The sequence below is a fragment of the Lonchura striata genome, chromosome 4, assembly GCF_046129695.1.
Source record: "Lonchura striata isolate bLonStr1 chromosome 4, bLonStr1.mat, whole genome shotgun sequence".
Classification (NCBI taxonomy): Eukaryota; Metazoa; Chordata; class Aves; order Passeriformes; family Estrildidae; genus Lonchura; species Lonchura striata.
The window spans coordinates 22,205,019-22,222,301 of NC_134606.1; the positions used below are offsets into that span (position 1 = coordinate 22,205,019).

General features: G+C 37.4%; 1 protein-coding gene and 1 long non-coding RNA gene across 4 annotated transcripts in view; one reads left to right on the forward strand and one right to left on the reverse strand.

Moving 5' to 3' along the window:
• Nucleotides 1-17,283, forward strand: part of NWD2 (NACHT and WD repeat domain containing 2) — a 51,087-nt gene that overhangs the window by 10,674 nt on the left and 23,130 nt on the right. The window contains exons 2-3 of one of the 3 annotated variants that reach the window (XM_021533148.2): nt 9,807-9,895; nt 14,896-15,012. In XM_021533148.2, the coding sequence (XP_021388823.1) occupies nt 9,807-9,895; nt 14,896-15,012 (206 nt within the window). Of the gene's footprint in view, nt 1-9,806; nt 9,896-14,895; nt 15,017-17,283 lie in introns of those variants that run through there. The other 2 variants (XM_021533150.2, XM_021533149.2) reach the window with 2 other exon arrangements.
• Nucleotides 1-17,283, reverse strand: part of LOC144246216 (uncharacterized) — a 46,877-nt gene that overhangs the window by 3,196 nt on the left and 26,398 nt on the right. The gene's annotated exons all lie outside the window — the stretch shown is intronic.

Genomic DNA, 17,283 nt, shown 5'->3' on the forward strand with positions numbered 1-17,283 from the left:
ACTGCCTGGCAGTGCAAAAAATGGAAATAAAGTCCACCCTTTCAGCCAGATTCTACACTGCCACTGAGACCATAGCAGGACAGAAGGTCTTTATCCTCCTTTAAAGGTAATTATAACTCACTGGGTATTATAATCAGGAAAATAAGAGTAAAGATTTGGGAAGGATGGTTAAAGTAATTTGAAGGTGCTAATCTGGGAAACATTCTGTAGTTCAGTCACCAATTAATTAAATTGGTATGCCATTTGAAAGTCTTCTTTAAATATTCTTTTCTGTATCATACTTGTATAAGGTATTAGTGAGAAATTAAACTTACTTGTTTCAACTACAGCTGCTTCTTGAAGTGACTAGAACATGTATAGGCCTTTTTTAATTTCTAACTCCTCAAGATTGTTAAACTGCAAATTTACTGTTACCTTTACATATAATCATCAAAATGTGGTTAGCAAGCAGAGGAAATTAATAAAACCTAGAGCAGGAAAGCAATAGCTAGGAAAATCAAGGCATCAGAAGAATGATTGGCTGATAAAAACAGGTACATTTTAGAATTTATTAAAAATGGCCTTTTTGACTGGATTATATAATCTTCACTAAAAATAATGCTTAGATGAATCATTAGAATTGGAAGGGTAAGGAGAACAAGGTCTCATAAATCACTCTTCCTTTACATGTCAATCACTGTTTGCCTCTCATATATTACATAATCCATATAAATGAGCCAGCTTTGTAAATTATTTGGCCATATGTAATGAGTTTCAGTGCAGGCCCATTTGGAATTCTCATTTTAAAAAATGTTGTATCATGGGGCCTGTTGGTGGGTGTTAATACCTAGGTTGAAATTGTCTGCCACTAAGTGAAGTAATCCTTTAAAATCAGCGGAGATCCTCTTCTTCAGGCAAGCTGCAGTTGAGTATCTGGCATCCCTCCTCATGTAGTCCCGTTATCCTGGGCTTAATGCCCTCTTGCAGCTGCTCTCCTTTGCTGGGGTTGTCATTTCATTTATTCATCTTTGATAACAGTTTCTACAACAGCCATGAGCTATTCTGACTGCTCAGTGATGTTATTTAATCCTCCCCATTTAGCATCAAGAAAAAAAGTCTGTTGCAAAGAAAACTCCTACTGTATTGATGCAAACTTACTGCACTGATAGCAAGCAGCAACTCTTATTCTTATGTGGGTGCTTCTGCACACCCAAAAGTGTCAGGTTCGAGACTTTTTCATCTTCTGGCATAAAAGCCTTCACATCTTTCACTTGTAGCCCACACAGTAGGCAACATTTCTCAGTCGTGCTTTTCCAGTTGGCCCAACCAACCAGACCTCGCCAGTTTTGTAGCCACCCAAATTGTGGCTGTACCAAACTTAAGGAAGAATGCAAGCTGGATTGGAACTCCATGACTTGTGCACTTAAAGCAGAAAATTTAGATAAAGGAAGGGCAACCTTACTAAGGAGCCAGCAGTGCTTGCAGAGCTCTTCCATTGTTTTGCAGTACTGCCAGATGCAAAGTCACATAGGAGTGTTTATTGGAATTTCTTCAGAATGAGGTATATGTAATGGTCCTGTACCAGGCTGTACTGTGAATTAAGTATGTGCTTTTATGAGCCTGGCTTTCTTGTGGTTTTTTAGGGCTCTGCTTTGCTTGATGCTTTCTCAAAGCCTACAACAAACTACTTCATTCTCTTCTAGCACTTGAACCTGCAGTTAGGATGAAGAATGTCTGTGACATCCTTTTGTTTTATTGCTTGCCACAGCCTCATTACCCTAAGTACCATAGTAACACACCCTGATGGTTTTTTTTTTGGTCTAGTGAGGTGAGAAGAAAAGTAGCAAAGCTATTGCAGTGCACATAACTTAATTGTTAAAAGCATTTTCCAGTGTTGTAAGCCTCTTTTCTGCTTTCTGGAAAATTCCATAATTTTTTTGAAGTGTGAGTTGACACCTCTCAATGAGTCAATGGGATTTTTGCCCATAACTTTTGTACTGCACTGGTCCTTATTTCTGTTGTCTGTTAATTCATTTTTCCACAACTCATTCAGAAGTCCTCCTTTAGATTTCACAAGAATATTTTCTTTCACATTAATTTTGATCACTGTAGCAAATTCTTGTCCTAACAGGCCTTGTTCTTTTCCAGGGCTTATTTTTCATAACCTTTGGTGTTCTGCAGAGATAATTTTCAGACTTAATTTTAATGTTTCTAAATCTGCTGTATTTTCAGTTTCTCCTGTCACATTATTTAATTGTACCACAATAATGGTTTGCAAATTGTCACGTTTTCAGGAGCTTTTCCTGACTCGCTTTATTAAATGAAAGAATTAGAGTTTTTTGAATTCTTCCACTCGTGCAGTTTGCAGAGTGCAAAAAGCTCTCCCCCTGTAGAGATTGTGCCCGCAGCCTGCGGTGGCGTTTGTGCGCAGAGCGTTCGCATCCCGTGTTTGCCACAAACCACGGGCAGGGGACACCAGGACACCTGTGCACCGAGCAGCAGTCCAGGGAGGACGTGCAGGCTTGGGGATTCCAGGTCAACCTGACTCTTCTTGTTTTATTTAAGAACATCTATGTATAAGGGTGCTGTGTTCCCAAGGGGTAATGTGAGGTTAGTTGATCAGGACACATTGTGAGATAAAATTCTGCTTCAGAGTTTTCATCCATATCATCACCCCTAGAGTGATACAAGAGTATGTACTGTTTATTTACTGGTTGATTTATTTATGGATTGAGAGATTTCATGCAGACTCTCTGGAAGTTAGTAAGGTATCAAAAGATTCAGGCTTTCAGTACATGCCAAATGTAGAACTTCATTTAAAATCTGCTGAGATTAGCAGATTTTTTCCACTAACTTCACCATCTTTTGCATCCAGTTACAAATTTGTTTCATGAAATCATGCTGCACACAAAATAGAACTGTCAGAAACCAACATTTTTTTCAAAATGGGAAGACAATAATGTGAATAATGAAATTTTGAATCTTGATATTTTGATATAGGAAGCACTTTTTCCCTTCTGTTATATCAGTTTAATACTGATGTTTCCCCTAAATTCTGTATTTTAACATGGGTCAGACCCCTCTGATTTTACTAGCCAACCTTTTTGTTTGTTTGGGTGTTATTGTTAAACCAATAGGTGGCACTGGTTAAGCATATTAGCAATCAAGATGCAGGGTATTTTATAAAATAACACTGTGAAATCTGGCCATTATAATTTAAAAAAATACACGTTGCATATGTTCAGTTAATGTATATGTGGTTTTTATATTTGTCACCTTACTGAACTGACAACATGGAACATTTCAGAGAAAACTATGCCTCGGTTCAAATCAGGTATTGTTTGATTTAGGGCTAAAAAAAGAAGAGGTAATTGCTGCAACTAGAAGTTTTAGACTTATAATTACACCGTACATTTCGAATCCTGCCTAGTTAGGTCTTTTGTTTTGAAAGTGTGTTGTTCGAGTGTTCTGGTATAGATCACAAATTTGTAATCACATCCTGTCATTTCTTCCTGCTTGAGAGACACATTTCAGAATTACTTACCATCTTAATGTTATTTTTCATTATTTCTTCTGACTTCCATGACAAGCAGACATTCCTTTGGGCTGAACTGCTTAGTCCAGTCTCATATTTTTGTTTTTTAACAACTGAGAAGGTTGAGTCATGCAGACTTTGTGCGCATCTCCTGAGAGAGCTCTGACCATCAGGTGGAGTGAGGACACACAGCTGTGTTACATCACAGTAATGTTGCCATGTTTTGCTAATCCAGATTTATTTGGATGGTTAGTTAGTTGTGGGGTTTAGTTGAATTAATGAATGGTCTTCAGTCTGTCCAGTTTCTTATTTGCCTTCCAGAGAGCCAGTAAAGACCTAAAGGTTGACATTGTTTGGGGGAGGGAGAATTGACTCAGACCAACCTGTTACCATTCCTGATCTACCTAATCTTGGGAAGCTTTGGATGCCTATTCTAATGCTCTCTACTCACAGAAACTCCAAGGGGAAAAAAAATGACAACAGTGTCTATAGAGCTCATTTTCTAGGAAGGCAAGGGTAGTAGGGAGCTCAAATATTTTTTCCCCTCTCTTACTGCTACATGATTAAAACTCACTGCTTGCAAATGAGATAAAAAGCACTATAGAAATAAAAATTACTTATTATTATGGTGTTATTTTCAGAGACAGGTTTTCCATGCTATTTAGGGGCATGTTACGTCCTAGTATTTGAAGTTTGTAGTAGCACTGGTAATACACAATGCTGTTGTGCATTATCAGTGAAATGGGCAGTTTAAAAGGAATGATTCAGTTGAACACTCATATGAGTCAAGAACATACTAGCATTAAGAGGCTTGGCAGTCACTTCTTACTTGGCACAACTGCTAAGTAATTTTTAACCTTAGATAATTAAAGTGCAGAAATTCTCACTGCAGTTAACAGACAATGGCTATAAAATACCCACATTTTTTTAATATTGCAATGAAATTTAAAAAATCCTAGAGTAGGAATATCTTCTACCCTTCTATCTAACCTAAACATTTAGAAAACTTAGAGAAAGCAAACAGCTGGCTATCTTAGTGGACATGCATTCAGGACTAGATCAGAAGTTCACTGCTCATCCAGGGCTTCCACAGTTGCACAAGATACTCCAATATTATGTGGTAATAAATCTAATAGTGTGAATTGGGCAGGAGACTATGGCAGCAGAGCAGTGGGCTGAAAGACATGAGGTGAAAACCTCCAGCAAGTGTCTGTCCTGACCCACAGCAAAGCACAAGATCACCAAGAATGGAGGAGGTGATACAGAAATTGTTTCTTCCACGTACTGAAAGGAGCCACTCTTTCTTGGGTGACTGCCTGGAGATGACACCTGTAGACAGCTCTGTGACCCCATATGACATTCGTTTCTGTGGTGCCTTGAACAGCTGCATAAGGAGCTTTTTTCTTATTTTTTTTTCTTTTTTTCTGCCCAGGTTCTTCCAGGTTCGGCTGCCTGCTTCAACTTGTTATGTCAGTCAGCAGTTTTCCTGCTGGCTCTCTCAAGCTGGGTATTGCAGTGTTCCTCTGTCAGTCAGAGTGGCAGGGCAAGCACCCTCCCTGCTTAGGATTGTCCTTTGCTTGAGGACCTTAGCTTGCACCATGCATGGATACTCACAAGTTATTTTTCCATTAACAGATTGTCAACCTGAATGTGCTGCTCCTCTGAGTGTGGTCAGTGGGGCTCAGTGTCCCCACATTGGCACCAACTTTTCAACACATGTGAGGAGAATGGGGCTGAGCAATCTCCTTGTTCTGCTGCATCAAGCCTTGACTGAGTAGACTCAATGTTTGACTGCAACCCACATACATGAAAGCAGCCATTCACATCACTGCTGAACTGAAACCAGTACAGCACCAGCAAGAAGATAAACTATTTGATCTTAGGACAGAATAACTGGTGCTTGGAAATGGGCAAGTTCCATCAGGCCCATGTTAACTCTTTCTCTTCACTTGCATATACATTTTGAAATTTTCTTCAACAGGGCTGTGTTCCATGACTTATTTTATCCCAGAGATGAATGTTTGGCAACTGTTTGTAAATACACATCATCAGTTTACTAACACAAGACTGAAAAATGTACTTGCTCTATTAAAATAAAGTAAGTGACTTTAATAGCAGAACAGCTTGTGTTTGAAGGTCAGACTTTGGCATGGGAATAGTTCACGCTGAGAAGCAGCACCTTGGCGTACTCTAATGAAAACTGGCAGTGATTTGACTGAGCTACAAGCCTGCAGAAATCACACTGCACACAAACAGTTGTTTTTATTGGACAGGAGAAAGGATATAGATGGATATGTGACTAACTCGGTTCAGTCCTCAGGATTACCCTGGGGAGCACAAGGAGAAGGAGGGTGTGCTGGCATTCTCCATCAGTTCAAAATGTAGGGGTAGGCAGGACAGTGTGGTTATGGAATGGCTTAGGAGGCAGCCACCTGCAAGAGGTGGCTCTTGTATGGCAGATGTGCACTCAGCAAATCCCTGTCTTGTGGGTTTGGGTTTGTTTAAATACTGGAGAGAAATTTAGGGTTGGGGGCTTTTAAGTTTTCTCTTATGTTTTTTCAGATGTAGTTTCATTTCCACAGTTTATTCTGAACTATTATTTGTATTTCTGAGTATCAGAATTAACATTAAGAGGTGTAGAAAGCTCATCTCACAAATACCGTCTCATTTTCGCTGCTAGAAGAATGTAATTTAGTTAATCTGTTCATCTGCAGAAGCAGCCTGGAAGGTGGAATTTGCCTGTGTGACGTTGTTAGGAACTGCCAGCTTCACAGATTTGTTCTCACTTTAAATCAAGTTTAGACTATATTTAATTAAACTAGCTTATCTGCCATCCATATTAATTACCAGAGTTTATCTTAACTATATACATTTCTGTTTCCTTAAAGTTTCAAAGCTGATTTCAAATACAGGAATTCTTAAAATTAATTAATAGAAGCACCAGACTCAAATTCCAATTAGATAAGCACAGTCCATTAGATATGGAGGTAGGAATAAAAATACAGAATGGGTATGCCAAGTGTCTTATCCAGACCACAGTTCTAGTTGAAGGAATGTTTTTTTCTATTTCATTTTTAAGATATTACAAAGTAGCACTACTCCTGCAGTGTGTTGTTTCATTTTCTGAACAAGACGCTGCACGTTAAGCTGCAGGGAACAGCCCCATGTTCTAAAACTAGAACCAGCGGGGTTCTGCAGTATAAATCCTATGGACATAAACAAAAAGTAGAATATGGTTTTATCTGTTGTAAACCTCAGGCAAAATATTTCCCATTTATCATTTAATTATGTTCATTCTTAAATTCTGCTTTTTCCAGTACTACTTCTTGTTGTTGTTCCTACAACTTTGCCTATTTTATACCCCTAGTAAGACCATTCTGTTTGTTGTCACATTTAATTAATGGCATACAATAAGTGTGGATTGTTGCTTCCTTAATAACCAAGCTGTAGTCATGATTGATTTTCATTTAAAAATGCAGGAACCATTTTGGTTTATCTCAGTAACAGAGTAATAAGTTGGTTTTCAACAGTGTTTATTCTACTTGGTCATGAAGATATGATGCACTGTGTTTTCATAAACTTGCATGCCAAAATTAACCTGTGTTAAGGCAAAAATTAGAATACGTATTCTTCTACCAAACTTTTATCACAAGGTACAGCTACATCATTGCTTTGGAGCCAAAATAATATTGCTGTGTTGGCATCGTGCAACCCTCTGACTAATTAGCCTTGTTAGCTGTGTACTACATTCTGCAAGGAAAGGATGACTTAGACACTAAAGTATGACAGAAAATTAATGACTGTGGATCCTAAGGAGGGAGCAACTCATCCATCCCTTTTACGTACTAACACAGGCAGTTCTAAGCTGAGAGTGCTGGTTTTGTCACTCCATTCCTAAATATTTATAGGATGTGTCTGTATTCAGCCAGATCTGCAAGTGAAGTGAATCTCTTGATCATCGCTATCTAATACACTTTGACTCACATCACAGGGGGGTCTTGGTGTGCATGGATTCGTTTTTGATAAAAAACAGGAAGATAATTCCAGGTTCTCACCAAATGCATTCCAAATGTTTGTGAGGGTTGAGCTCAATATAAAGTAAAATGCCTTGAAAAACATATGGCCTGGACATTGGGTCATTGGCAGCAGCTAGTCTATTCTACAGCTTTGCTTCAGTAGCCCAGACAGGAACCAAAGTCTTCTCTGGCAGTGTACAAGCAGCCTGGGTAACTCAGCCAAGCCTGCAAGTTCTCCTGAAGATTGCTGCAGGTTGCAAGGGGTACTTAGGTCAGGTCACGGGCTAACCTCTCTCATGGCATGGTTGTGCTCTCTGGCATGAAGAGCTTGGCTCCATCATCTTTGTAAATGCCTTAGAAGTAATTGTAGGTTGGATGGGCTCCCTCTTACACACGTCACTGGACTAAACATGCCCAAATCCCTCTATCCCTCTGTGTAGGCCACGTGCTTTTGGCTTCTGTCTCAGAAGTCTCTGCAGTTTCCTCCCCATCCTCCTGATTTGGCGTTCCCAGAGCTGGGCACAGCACTCCTGGTGCAGCCAGGGAGTGTCAGGGAGAGGAGTGTAATGACTGCCCCGAGAAACTGAGGCTACAGTCATCCAAATGTAGCCCAGAGCAGGCTCTCTTGTTACCAGTGCTCAGATTGGATATATAAGAGCTCTACAGTTTAGATTTAGGATCTCACCTTGTGTGGCATGTGGACAGTCAAATGGAAAGCTTGTGATGTATCAAGCACTTTAATGCTTCTTGGACCATTGTCAGAACACATAAGCATAGTATATTTTAAAACATTAAAGCATAAATGCGTTGTATTACATTATTTCACTTAGAGGGGATGTTTTCTGAAAGCATCTCTGATTTTTTCCCACATCAAAAGTTTATGAAGGAAGAACTGTGGTAATTCAGATAAATTGAATTAAACCTGACTGTACTTTTGAGACTTTTGGTATAGACTTTTTTATCTTGATGAAGATTTCAGGAGAAATAATTCTCTGGATGTTTCTGGCTAGCTTTCTATTCATGAAAATAAGTGGTAATTATACCACACATTTGTGTAATATTTCAAAGATACACTTAAATAGTGAGAAGGACATTATTCGTTTGGTGTAATAAATTAAATTACAAGTTTTATACTTTCCTATATCTTTTAGATAAAAACATAAGTCTGTGACCATGATTCTATGAACAGACATCTGACTCAGGTATATCAGCTGTGGCTCTGATTGTGGCTCTAAAGCATTGTTAGATTTCCATATATGTCTATTGTTTGCAACAATATGGGAAACATCAAATCGGTTGTAATCTGTTGTTTTGTTCCAGGGCAGTTACACAAATAATGCGTTACCTGGAGTAGATGCTCTTCATCATTTATAAGTTAATACTTCATTTTTCATCACACGGCACTCAGAGCTAGGGTTTTACAGCAGTTTTGTTCTATTTTTGGAAATAACTTAGTATCTTTGTGTGGTCTCAACTCAGTTACAATGTAGCAAAATCCATCCCATATCGTAGTCTTGTGAAAGACAATAAAATTTATTACTGCTAACCAAATTTACTTCATATTTGACTGTAAGTTGTATGTTTTATATAAATGTGCTGAGATTAACTTGGACATACTGAACTTAATAATAATTTTGGTGTCATTGCCAATGACAATTCATTATCAAACTATGTCATTTTGCATGGTAAAAATTACATTATATCAGAACTGGGTCTTTGGTATTATAGGAGGAATCACCTGGGCAAAAGATAAATAATGCTATTAATGATAAATAATGGTTTTAAGATATTGTTAGATTAAAGATGGTGAAGAAAGTTATGCATTTGAGACAATGTTTTTAGTTCATGTTATTGATTTGTTTCTGAGTATTAAGATCTCTTTCATCTTTGGTATATCTTTTTTCCATGGTGTTTCTTGTTTGTAAAATTCAGCTTTTTGGAAACTAAATAGAAGTCAAAATGATAAAGAAATTCTGACTGCTGAATTACAAAATGAATTCAGCTCAGCTGAATTTTAATATGCTGCAACATTAAAATGTATATGAAACATAATTTTGACACATACAAACACATTTATGTGATTGTACATATATTTACACATGCTAATACTTCCATGTGTTTGTACAACATACAGTTTGGGGATTAGATCCCAGCACTTGATTTTCATTAGCACTCTGTGTGGGTTAAGGGTTCATTTTTAAGTGAAAAATCTGTATCCCTTACTAAAAGAAGAGTTTATATAAATATTGTTAATAGCATGTTTTTCCACAACACAGATACAATAGCAGAAAGGAGAGCCCTAAGAGAACATGTGTATCCTAAGCTGAGAGAATTCTGCAGAGAAAACTATGGCCTGGAATTTCAGGTAGGTTTTGTTGTCTTTAGTCCTGTATTTCTTTATCTTGAACTTAACTCTGTTTAGAACAGATAACATTTTTAAATATCATTGTTGAAATAGAAAATTACAAAAACTTTGTTTCACAGAATCACACACAAAATTGTTGAGGTTGGAAGGGACCACTGAAGGTCATCTAGTCCGTTCCCCCTGCTAAAGCAGGTTCACCTGGAGCAAGTTGTAAGGGTTGCATCCAAACAGGTTTTGAGTATCTCCAGAAAAGAGGACTCCACACCCTCTCTGGCCAGTCTGTCCCTGTGCACTGTCACCCCCACAGTAAAGAAGTTCTTCCTCATATTTAGGTGGAACTTGCTGTGCACCAGTTTCTGCCCATTGCCTCTTGTCCTATTGCTTGGCACTACCAAGAAGGGCCTGGTTACTTCCTCTTGACATCCACCTGCCGGGAAATAACGCAATTCCACATCCACCTTTAGGTTATTTGTGTGCTTGGATAAAATCCCCTCTCATTTATATCTTCTCCAGGCTAAACAGGCCTAGCTCTGTCAGTTTTTGATGTTCTTAAATTATATTACAAGCAGATTTGAGGTAAATTCTGCATAAATGAAAAAGCACCACCTCTGTTTTAGATAATAAGAGTATATAAGAAGAAATAATGTTACATCTGCATTACTGTGCTGTGTTTATAGAAAACATATTTAAGTTATACTGTAATGTGAAAAATAATTTAAGCAGGTGAATGCCAAAACTGATTACCAAAATGAATTGAAAATGGTGCCTTTTTATTGTGATTATATACTATGGAATTTGCTTTCTTTAATGTCAACCGTAGCATTCCTATTGCTTCAGTAAGTATGTTTTCCTCTCTTTCTATGAGAGACATAGACTCATACACATCTTTGGCAAGAGCCAGTTGGTAATAAAAAGAGTTGTATTTGATTTAAAACAGGTGTGTTTGGCATCACTGTTAAAAGTCACCGGTACTTTAAATCAGGTATTTCCTAATTCACAGTCCCTTATATGTCAGCAGGCCTGGAACCATTTCTCTGCTAAGAGAAACAAATACAGCTTGTGATGTTGTAAAAATGTTCAGTTTTCCAAAAATTCTGGCTCTGCATCCACAAGTTTTCCTTGCATACTTAGTGACCCCAAAAATTAATCTCTCCAGAGTGTAGCTTGGAAACAGGAGTGTAGCTTGGAAACAGCTAATGCCTTTTATGCAACATCCTGTTCCTCCCAGTGTATTATTCTTGATGCACATGCAGCTGGTTTTTAATCAAAATAACAAGTTCTTAAATTATGATATTTGGTTTTAATTCCCTTAGTCACAGTGGAGTTGCTGAATCTGCATGGTGGTAAATTCCAGTGATTTTGATTATGGCTATAAAAGAATTTCATCTGAAGGTCCTAGCTCATCAGCTGATTGGGAAGTCCCAGCTGCAGCAGTACATGAAAAGAATAGCAAAAGATATTTAAATAATATTTTTCTTGTATTAATACCATGTGATACTCATCAAAAATATCAACCCCTTTTTTCTGTTCTCTTTGTGGAGACTTCTTGATGAAGGAAATGTCTCTTCCAAGTAGATCATAATCCATTTAATTCTTTGTGAAAGGACACATATCTTTCTTAAGACAGATTGTAATGTAATCTCTAGGGGAGGAACAGTTAACTTTAGTTTATATTCATGGAGGCAAATTATTTTATTATATAGTTTCAACACCAGCATCTTTATGTGATATGAGGTCTGAAAGACAGCTCTACTGGCACAGTTCAGAAAACTGCCAGAAAGCAATTGCATTTCTGGGGAAGCAAGTAGGAAGATATACAAAAATAACCAAGGAAAAGTACCAAAGCCTTCTGAAAGAGACTCTGAGGTAGACTTTAGTAAGACCTTTCTTTTTTTTTCTTATTCCAATCCTGATACACTAAATTTCTGCAAAATCAAGACTACAGTTTCTAGTGCAGTCTTAAAGTATTACATAATTTTCAGATACAGGGGTAAATTTATATTTCTCTGTACAGAGCAGAGCACATAACTTTTCATCCTGATATGTAATCTTCTACTCACCAAACAATGAGCACGTAGCTACCACAAATGCACTGTTCAGGACACCGTTTACCTATTAAATCATGACCCAATTGAAAAGCATTTGAGTGCATGCATTACTGCAAGCTTCACTGAGTCACCTGGCAGCACTCAAAACTGTTTCAGGTGTTGCAAAGCATGAGATCTGTCACTGGCCTGGTGGGAGCTGTTACGGAGCATAATCACCATATGAATGGAAGCAGAACTGACTATCTTCAATTACACTATGGATTCGTTAGCTTGATGGCCTTTTTTTTCATTGTATCAGAAACTATGTCAGAAAAAGAAGCACTTACTGGCTAAGAAGGCAAGTAAGCTGAGTGAAAGACTTCAAGAGCTTATGGTGGTTTTGACCTGAAATACAGTACTTTTACAGGAGAGGGTGGAGAGGTTAAAGGAAGTAGCTGTAATTGAAAATCTGGGGAGGCTAACCAAACATAGCTAATTAGCAACATACACTTCTTCAAAACAATTAACTGTTTCAAATAATTTTCAAGAGGATACATATGGTAGAAAGGAAAATAGAGTTTTACATTAATGGAATTTTTAGTTCCTTTTTTAAGCTCTTGAAAGTGATAAAAAAATGTCTCCAAAGCAAAATCTGTGAAACTGTAGGATTGGTAGGACAAAAGCTAAAGTAAGCAAAAGGAAACACTGAATAATGAATGAAAAGTCTCTTGTTAGGTGTCCAGTGTGGAATTGAACTAGAGCAGTGTCAGTCCACTGTGGGTAAGGAACTCTTGCAGAGGGCACAAGTTGTCATATGACCTTGGCAGCCTTGCTGAAAGTTTGAGTGAGTGTCACACAATTTTTCCAAGTAGAAGTAAACACATGCTTCAATATCAGATATAATTGTCCCTTTGTTCCATATCTTTAATTTTGTGAATCCTATTTATTTTAGTTAGCATAATGATCAATTGATGAGACCTTACTTTGAAATTTTTGTTGTCTTCAGGGGTTTGTTTGGTAAAATATTTGTTTTTGCAGGACCAAATTGTATCATGTTAAGATACCATGCACCAAAACACCAAAACTATTTTATGTTACCCCATAAAATAACAAACAGTCACAGAGCCCCTGTAATTATCTGGTACTCCAGGGAGTTTCTTCTTCTCATTTTCAGAATTAATGTGATTTCTGAACAGTTAATTAAAATAGAAATTGCTTTCACATTTCAGAAGAACCTCAGCAGCACAATAAATTCATTCAACAAGTAATTAAAACATTTTTTACTGTATGCTAAGAATGGTATCTGAAGGATTTTATAATGAGAATATTTAAGTTTTATCATACATCATGCAAGTAATCAGACAGATGAATACAATGTGAAGTTTGATAATGAAGTTTTACTAATAAATAACAGAAAGTAGAGAGGAAGAAGGGAACACTTTTTTCCTAACGAGACTGAAAAGAAAGGACGGAAAAGAAATCTGTGCAAGTAAGGGAAATAGGAAGGTTATTTGAAATTCAGTTTTGCAGAGCAGGAAATGCATGTTCCTGCAAAATTTTTCAACAGTTTCTGTAAAAAGTAAAGATATTGAGTGTGTTTTCTTGGCAGTGTTTCTAAGCTACACTTAGGCTGCCAAGAAAATACACTAAGTATCTTTATTTACACTCAATGCATTCCATACCTGGGTTTTTCCACTCATCATGAGTCACACAGGACACCACCTGTCATGTTTAGTAACAACATGCCTGCTGCAGCAAACGCTGATATGCATCACAAATTTTTAAGGCAGAAGTTATCAATGAAACTATTGGTAGTGCAATTATACATTGGCATAAATAGCTCTAGGATTTGGTCTTGAATCTTGGTATTGGTAGGATAAATTTCCCAAGAAGATTAACCAGGTGTAAACTGCTGAAATTTTGTTTCACATCAACTCATTATTAGTTCTAATATTAAATCTTCAGGCTGATTTTATAATCTGTTTGGACAACAGCTAATTTTATGATTCTGTTTCTTGCAGAGTGGTTCCACAGAACAAGGAATATTAAAATAAACTGTAATTTTGTAATATAGTCATGTATTAACATATTTTGATTTTTTTTTTACCTATCCACTTAAGACTTTTTTTTGTTAAAGTTACGTACAAGATGTTAAGAATCAGTAGTAAATGAGAGAGTACCATGCCTGTACCATGAGTTTTGTTCCAAAAGTAATTCATACATATGATCACTGTCTTTTTAAATTTGATTTCCCACTTTAAGAATTCAGCCCTTTAATTAAAATGAAATCACGGGTCATCACTTAATTTGTTCAAATAAGTACCACATGAATCGTTTCTTCTAGGAGCTTGTTTATAACTAATTAATGTCATAAAACTGAGTCTGTAGCTAAATATGAAAGCCTGGGCAGCAAGCTCTCTGCCACTGCATATCTCTACAATCTCTGCTTCCAAAGTACAAAGATCAGCTAACAAAGGAAGTATGATAATGTAAAACCATTGCTATTCTTTCTTTTGAGCCATGTGCACAGGATGAGTTTATATCCTGTGGATACAAGTGACACAGGATGTCAAGTCGTTGTCTTGACTGTGATCCACAGTGAGATTCCCATTAATTTTCATGGAGCCGGGATTTTTTTCAATTCTTTTGTCGTCATTCTTACCTACCCATTATATGCAATCTAGTAGCAGATAAAAGACTGCATCAAATCAAGATCTTGTCATGCTAATCTCTATATGACTATGAAATGAGAGACTGTCCCAGGAGGGACTATCTGGAAGGCAAAATAAGAGGCTGGAATTCTCATTTGTATGAGGAAACCCTGTCAGTCTGTGTAAGGACTGGATGTAGAATTCATTGCTTTTTAGTGCACTGAAGAGCAAAGCTTAGTGCACAGGATGTTGGCAAAGCTCATTTTCAATTTGATTGATAGAAAGAGCATACGATGAGTGACTGTTGCATACTGTTTTCCAGGTCATAGACTTATACTGGGGTGTTGAAGCAGATGAATGGGACAGTCCTGAGCTGCAGAAGACTCGCATGAAGCTGCTTGAAGATTGCTTGAAAAGTTCTGCAGGTCCATGTTTTGTTGTGGGTATAAAAATGTTTTACTTTACAAGAAAAATATAATGTTATCTATCCTAACCTGCATGATTTAGTAACAAATATGTGATTTTCTTCTTTCTAAAATACTTTATGCTCATTGCTGTGCATTTGCTATGCAAATATTTCCTTAGGCAGCTCTGTAGATTAATAAGGATTACTCAGTGGAGAGAAAAGAAGGATCTTTAGTGATCAGTCCTCATAGCAAGATGGGTATGACTGTACTACTATCACAACAGAATTATTGACAACTTGTTTAAGGAGTCCACAGTTAATTAATTCTTGTACTTCTCACACATACATGCATTATCAGCTGGCCTAGAAAAACTTTTAAAAAAAAGCAGCAGCAAAGAGCTATCTGCTCTAATCAACATTTGCTTTTTAGTGTCATAAACCCAGGACAATTTAGTATGCCAGGCATTAGAGAGTGAAAAGACTGGAGGTCAGTAACAACCTGAGGAGGCTCTGAGCCTGTGATACCACAGAATTACTATGTTGGAAGAGACCTTTAAGATCATTGAGTCCAACCCAGCCCTAACACCTCAACTAAACCATGGCACTGAGTGCCACATCCAGTCTGTTTAAACACATCCAGGGATGGTGATTCCACCACTTCCCTGGGCAGACAATTCCAGTACTTTATCACCCTTTCTGTAAAAAACTTTTTCCTGATATCCAACCTCTATTTCCCTTGATGCAGCATGAGACTCTGTCCTCTGATTCTGTCAGTTGTTGCCTGGAGAAAGAGACCAACCCCCACCTGACTACAGCCACCTTTCAGGGAGTTGTAGAGAGTGATAAGGTCACCTCTGATATACTGATGTGCAGCTGATTGTTCTCTCCATGGTCACTTGCTAGACTTCAATGCAAAACAATCCAGACCTTCACTGTCCCAAATTTTCTTCTCTACAATATATTTGCCAAAAAAATACTTTACAAAAGATACAAAGTTTTTCTCCTTTGTAACTAAATGTAGCTAAGTCAACTTTAATTTTTAGTCTTGTCATAATAAGACGGAGAAAAAACTGCAAGTCTTTGAATATATTGTAAGTGAAGAATGTTAAAGATTTTGTGAACTGAAACCACAGAATCTGGTGGGATGGAAGGGATACAGAACACTGCCTGCTGTGAAGGCTGGAGAACCTGCCTCTGCATGCCAAAGATCATACAAGGAACATGTGTCATTCTGTACTTCTAGCACACCCTTACAACCATTATATATACAACCAATATAATAGTGCCTATTATATTGTCATCCCTCTGGCTCTTATTCATTCACCTGTTTGCTTCACTTCCTTATTTAGCTTTGGAGCCCCAGAGAACAAAGGTTTTACCATAAGAACCCAGCATCTGGAGTACAGAGTCTGGCTGGGTTTGATGCTGTCATGACACTGTTTTTCACAAGCACACACTGGCCCAGATCTCTAGAGAGTTTCAGTAGCTTTCATCTTGTGTGACTATATTTAGTTTTCTGGGTTTATTTTTCTACTTTCTATCTTCCCTTTGATGAAAAAATCAGAGTTGGAACAGAAAGGCATGGAGCTTTTCATGTAGCAACACCCAGTGTCCTTAGACATGGATTTGTAAAATCTCTGATAGTGAAGGAAACCTTGTCACGTACTATTGCTGCATATTTTAGCAGTTCAGAGTCTTGAAGCTTTTAAGAACTGCCTGCCTGATATTGTTACTAAAGAAATCCAGCTGAGTCAGAATTTTTAAAAGAATTAAACAGTTAGCAAAGAGGTTGCAGTGAGCCAGTGACTTCAATATTTATTTCAGGTTTTCCAAGTATGGGCCAAAGTAGCAACTCTCCCAGTGACTAGACTAGCAAGACCACAGAAATATGTTTATGCACATTTATTTTTCATTCTGCTGTACCAAAGTGAGATGGGGTTTATTTCATTTACAACAAAAATTGAAGATGATTCTACTCCAACAAGCATAATTATTTTTAATTTATAGTAACATAATGAAAAATTGACTTTGGCACTGCAGGCTTTGGGCAATTTGCTGTTTCTTGAGAAAGTTCTATAAAATGTGCCACTTCTTTTCCGCTAGTGAGGGTTTTTTGTGGTTTTTGAAGCTTTTTTTGTTGGTTTGGGTTTTGGTTTTTTGTAGTTATCAATTACCACTTTTTGAATTGAGACACAGATCTGGTATTAAATGGAACTATTTAGAATTAGCTACTCGATATATACTGATTTTAGAAAGTTTTTATGGGAATTTTTGCCTGCATTGTAATATTGAATGGTGAGAAAA